This window comes from Myotis daubentonii, chromosome 2 (genome assembly GCF_963259705.1).
Source record: "Myotis daubentonii chromosome 2, mMyoDau2.1, whole genome shotgun sequence".
Classification (NCBI taxonomy): Eukaryota; Metazoa; Chordata; class Mammalia; order Chiroptera; family Vespertilionidae; genus Myotis; species Myotis daubentonii.
Window position 1 is genome coordinate 36,819,284 of NC_081841.1, and position 5,807 is coordinate 36,825,090.

General features: G+C 49.6%; 1 protein-coding gene across 2 annotated transcripts; it reads left to right on the forward strand.

Moving 5' to 3' along the window:
* Nucleotides 1–918: 918 nt before the first annotated feature.
* Nucleotides 919–3,067, forward strand: LOC132227402 (transmembrane and ubiquitin-like domain-containing protein 1). Of its 2 annotated transcripts, XM_059682438.1 has the most exons (3): nucleotides 974–992; nucleotides 1,407–1,500; nucleotides 1,854–3,067. In XM_059682438.1, the coding sequence occupies exon 3, from the start codon at nucleotides 1,884–1,886 to the stop codon at nucleotides 2,622–2,624; it is 741 nt and encodes a 246-aa protein (XP_059538421.1). In that variant the 5' UTR covers nucleotides 974–992; nucleotides 1,407–1,500; nucleotides 1,854–1,883; the 3' UTR covers nucleotides 2,625–3,067. The 2 variants fall into 2 exon arrangements, with proteins under 2 accessions (XP_059538420.1, XP_059538421.1); XM_059682437.1 differs by lacking the exon at nucleotides 1,407–1,500 and having other exon boundaries at nucleotides 919–992.
* Nucleotides 3,068–5,807: the final 2,740 nt, after the last annotated feature.

A 5,807-nucleotide genomic window follows, 5' to 3' on the forward strand; every position in this document is an offset into this window, starting at 1 on the left:
AAAAGCCATATATGACAGGCCCACAGCCAACATCATACTCAACGGACAAAAACTAACACCATTTCCCCTAAGAACAGGAACAAGACAGGGATGCCCCCTCTCACCACTCCTGTTCAACATAGTACTGGAAGTGTTAGCCATTGCAATTCGGCAAGAAGAAGAAATAAAAGGCATCCAAATTGGAAAAGAGGAAGTAAAACTGTCCTTATTTGCAGACGACATGATATTATACATACAAAACCCTAGAGATTCCATCAAAAAGCTATTAGACTTAATACATGAATTTGGCAATGTAGCAGGATACAAAATTAACCCCAAGAAATCTGAGGCATTTCTATACACCAATAGTGAACTTTCAGAAAGAGAGATTATAAAAACAATCCCGTTTACCATTGCACCAAAAAATTAAGCTACCTAGGAATAAACTTAACTAAAGAGGTAAAAGACCTCTACTCAGAAAACTACAGGACGTTGAAAAAAGACATAGAGGAAGACATAAACAGATGGAAGAACATACCGTGTTCATGGATTGGTAGAATCAACATCATTAAAATGTCCATACTACCCAAAGCAATCTATAAATTCAACGCACTTCCCATTAAAATACCAACGGCATACTTCAGAGATCTAGAACGAACTTTCCAAAAATTCATCTGGAATAAAAAAAGACCCCGAATAGCTGCAGCAATCCTGAAAAAGAACAAAGTAGGTGGGATCTCAATACCAGATATCAAGTTGTATTACAAAGCCACTGTTCTCAAAACTGCCTGGTACTGGCACAAGAATAGGCATATAGATCAATGGAATAGAATAGAGAGCCCAGAAATCGGCCCGAACCAATATGCTCTATTAATATTTGACAAAGGAGGCAAGAACATACAATGGAGCCAAGATAGTCTCTTCAATAAATGGTGTTGGGAGGTGTCGGCGGCCTCGGCGCCTCCCGCCCGGAAGTGGCCTAGGGTCCGCTATGGAGCCGGTGGAGCCGGGCGGTGAGTCCCCGAGCCGCGCCCGCGCCCACCCCGCCTCTCCGAGCTCGCAGTCACCCGCGCTCCCCGCCCCAGAGTCGCCCGCGCCCTCCCGCGCCCGGGGGCTGGGGGCGGGGGACGATGGCATAGCTGGGGACGGGGAGGGCGAAGCCCCGGACCCCGAGCTGGACCTGGGGTCCCCCCGGGGGCCGGGCTTGGAGAGGCTTCCCGTGGAGGCGCGGAGTCGTGCGGCCAGGGTGGGGCCGGGTTGGGTGGGGGGTGGCACCCTGGGGAGGCTCCCGGTGCCGAAGGGCGGAGTCTGACTTTTGGTGTTGGGAGACCTGGGGAAGCCGTCCGCGTGGGTGGGTGGGGTTTGGGTCAATGGTAAGAGGGCGGGGGCATAGAGGCCCTTTTTCTTACCCTTTGAACAAACTTTAGCCACGGAGCAGGAGCTAAGCTTTGGGGTAGATAAGCAGCTTTGGGTGAAACTGGTGAAGGAATAAATGTTGAGATGAAACAGATGGAAGACTAGGTAAGATTAGGGCGAAGTTGGTGGGGGATGAAGGTAGGGGAGAGGTTGCCCCGAAGGTCCAGGCACCTTGTCTCTGGATAGTGAATTTGGGAGCTGGTTAAACACCGAGAACTCAGGTTACAAAAGTTAGGACTTGGAATGTGGTGATGGGAAGGGGCACGTGAAGCAAGTTTGGGGCAACTTGGAGTCCAGACAGTCTATGCCCTGGGCTGGGGCTGGGGTGAGGGGACAGAGTGAGGCCGGTGGGAAAGTGGGGTGCGGGGGGGGGGTCAGGAGCCTGTTGACGTTCGGAGAGCTGTTGGACCCGGTGGGCCAGCCCCTCAACCCCTTATGGGTTCTTTGTGCCTCTCCAGCTCAGTAGCGCGGCGGGCAAGGCGGGTGCCATGGCCCTGATTGAAGGGGTGGGTGATGAGGTGACTGTCCTTTTCGCGGTGCTTGCCTGCCTGCTGGTGCTGGCTCTCGCCTGGGTCTCAACACACACATCGGAGAGCGGTGACCCACTGGCCCAGCCATCAGGGACCCCAACACCAGCGCAGCCCAGCGAAGCCATGGTGGTCACCGACAGTGCCAGAGGGGAGGCCCCGGCAGCGGAGACCCCCAGCCTGAGACACAGAGGTCAGGCTGCACACCCGGAGCCTGGCACAGGACTCCCAGCAACCACACCACCGCCAGACTCCCCCCAGGAGCCTCTCGTGCTTCGGCTGAAATTCCTCAACGATTCAGAGCAGGTGGCCAGGGCCTGGCCCCACGACACCATCGGCTCCCTGAAAAGGACCCAGTTCCCTGGCCGGGAGCAGCAGGTTCGACTCATCTACCAAGGACAGCTGCTGGGAGACGACACCCAGACCCTGGGCAGCCTTCACCTGCCTGCCAACTGCGTCCTCCACTGCCACGTGTCCGCACGGGCCGGCCCCCCACACCCGCCCTGCCCACCGGGGTCAGAGCCAGGCCCCTCCGGGCTGGAGATCGGCAGCCTGCTGCTCCCCCTGCTGCTCCTGCTGCTGCTGCTGCTCTGGTACTGCCAGATCCAGTACCGGCCCTTCTTCCCGCTGACCGCCACCCTGGGGCTGGCCGGCTTCACGCTGCTGCTCAGCTTCCTGGCCTTTGCCATGTACCGCCCGTAGTGCCTCCGCGGGCTCCCGGCCGCCTGGCTGGCCCCGCGGGACCTCGGCCCGCACCACGCCGGCGGGGCTGCTGTCTGCCCGGGCCCGCTCTCTGGCCTGTCTCTTCCCGCCACCCTGGAGCCCAGCCCTGCGCCGCGGAGCACCCCAGCGGCAGGTGGAGGCCCCTCTCGGTGACCTCCATGGCTCCGAGCCACCTTCCGGGGCCGCTGGCTCTCAGCCCCCACTGACCGTGGGCTCCTCCGGGTCTGCCGGCTGCTGTCGCTGCCTTGGCCCTGGGCAGGGCGGGGCCGCACCCCTGGGCCCGGCCTAGGGTTCGGCCTGAAGACCCCGCCACCTCTAGTCCCTAGTCCCTCCTCGCGCTGATTTGGGACCCAAGGACCCTGGGGGTGGGAGGGCCGAGGGAGCTCCCTGGAACTTGTGCAGATTAAATGACTGTGAAGTTTTCAAAAAAATAAAAATAAAAAAATAAAAATAAATGGTGTTGGGAAAATTGGACAGATATATGCAAGAAAATGAAACTAGACCACCAACTTACACCATACACAAAAATAAACTCAAAATGGATAAAGGACTTAAATGTATGACAGGAAACCATAAAAATTCTAGAAGAATCCAAAGGCAACAAAATCTCAGACATATGCCGAAGCAATTTCTTCACTGATACAGCTCCTAGGGCACTTGAAACTAAAGAAAAAATGAACAAATGGGACTACATCAAAATAAAAAGCTTCTGCACAGCAAAAGAAACCATCAACAAAACAACGAGAAAACCCACTGTGTGGGAAAACATATTTGCCAATGACATATCTGATAAGGGCCTAATCTCCAAAATTTATAGGGAACTCATACAACTTAACAAAAGGAAGATAAACAATCCTATCGAAAAATGGGCAAAGGACCTAAATAGACACCTTTCAAAAGAAGACATTCAGAAAGCCAAGAGACATATGAAAACATGCTCAAAGTCACTAATCATCAGAGAGATGCAAATCAAAACAACAATGAGGTACCATCTCACACCTGTCAGACTGGCTACCATCAACAAATCCACAAACAACAAGTGCTGGAGAGGATGTGGAGAAAAAGGAACACTTGTGCACTGCTGGTGGGAATGCAGACTGGTGCAGCCACTATGGAAGACAGTATGGAGTTTCCTTAAAAAACTGAAAATGGAACTCCCATTTGACCCTGTGATCCCACTTCTAGGAATATATCCCAAGAAACCAGAAACACCAATCAGAAAGGATATATGCACCCCTATGTTCATAGCAGCACAATTCACCATAGCTAAGATCTGGAAACAGCCTAAGTGTCCATCAGTAGATGAATGGATTAGAAAACTGTGGTACATCTACAGGATGGAATACTATGCTGCTGTAAAAAGGAAGGAACTCTTACCATTTGCAACGTCATGGATGGAACTGGAGAGCATTATGCTAAGTGAAATAAGCCAGTCAATAAAGGAAAAATACCACATGATCTCACTCATTCATGGACAATAGAGACCATTATAAACTTTTGAACAATAATAGATACAGAGGCAGAGCTGCCTCAAACAGACTGTCAAACTGCAGCGGGAAGGCCGGGGAGGGTTGGGGGGCAGGAGGTAGGGGGGTAAGAGGTCAACTAAAGGACTTGTATGCATGCATATAAGCATAACCAATGGACATAAGACACTGGGGGATAGGGGAGGCTAGGGGACTGTCTAGGGCGGGGGGATAAAATGGATACATATGTAATACCCTTTGTAATACTTTAAGCAATAAAAAATAAATAAATAAATAAATAAATAAAATTAAATCTTTATTGTTCAGATTATTACATTTGTTCCTCTTTTTTCCCCCATAACTCCCCTCCTTCCAGTTCCCGCCCCACCCTCCGCCCTCACTCCCCACCCACTGTCCTCATCCATAGGTGCACGATTTTTGTCCAGTCTCTTCCCGCATCTCCCACAAGAATAGTCAGTCCATTCCCTTTCTATGTCCCTGGTTCTATTATGATCACCAGATTATTTGTTCACTTGATTCTTAGATTCACTTGTTGATAGATGCATGTTTGTTGTTCATAATTTGTATCTTTACCTTTTTCTTCTTCTTCCTCTTCTTAAAGGATACCTTTCAGCATTTCATATAATACTGGTTTGGTGTGATGAACTCCTTTAGCTTTTCCTTATCTGTGAAGCTCTTTATCTGACCTTCAATTCTGAATGATAGCTTTGCTGGGTAAAGTAATCTTGGGTGTAGGTTCTTGGTATTCATCACTTTGAATATTTCTTGCCATTCCCTTCTGGCCTGCAAAGTTTCTGTTGAGAAATCAGCTGACAGTCGTATGGGTATTCCCTTGTAGGTAACTGAGTTTCTTTCTCTTGCTGCTTTTAAGATGCTCTCTTTGTCTTTTGCTCTTGGCATTTTAATTATGATGTGTCTTGGTGTGGTCCTCTTTGGATTCCTTTTGTTTGGGGTTCTCTGTGCTTCCTGGACCTGTAAGTCTATTTCTCTGTGGGGGAAGTTTTCTGTCATTATTTCTTCAAATAGGTTTTCAAAATCTTGCTCTCTCTCATCTTCTGGCACCCCTATAATTCTGATGTTGGTACGCTTGAAGCTGTCCCAGAGGCTCCTTACACTATCTTTGTATTTTCGGAATCTTTTTTCATTTTGCTTTTCCAGTTGGGTGTTTTTTGCTTCTTTGCATTTCAAATCTTTGACTTGATTCTTGCACTCCTCTGGTCTGCTGTTGGGTGTCTGTATAATATTCTTTATTTCAGTCAGTGTATGCTTAATTTCTAGTTGGTTCTTTATCACAACATCGAGGGTCTCATTAGATTTCTTGAGGATCTCACTACATTTATCGGCGGTCTCACCAGTCTTTTTGAGGGCCTTACTAAGTTTATTGGCACCTTCTAGACAGTTCTTGAGAGACCTTAAAAGTGTGGTTTTGAGCTCTATATCTTCCATTTCTGACATTTGCATCCTGTTTCTTTGTCTCCGCATTTTTTTATCTTTTCTTGGTGCACCCCCTAGTGGTCTTTGTGTGCAGTCTTGTTGTAGTTAAGCCTTGATTGTTGTCGGCAATACCGGGGGTGATTTGACCTCTAGGCTAACTGGCTATAAGAGTCAGCTGTGTCTGCAGTGGGTGAGTTTCTGTGCTGGATCTCTAAGGCGGTGCTAATCTAGCATTTGCCTG

What these genes read in the sequence shown, in the direction of transcription:
- LOC132227402 (XM_059682437.1), top strand. Translation starts at nt 1,884, where the DNA reads ATGGCCCTGATTGAAGGGGTGGGTGATGAGGTGACTGTCCTTTTCGCG.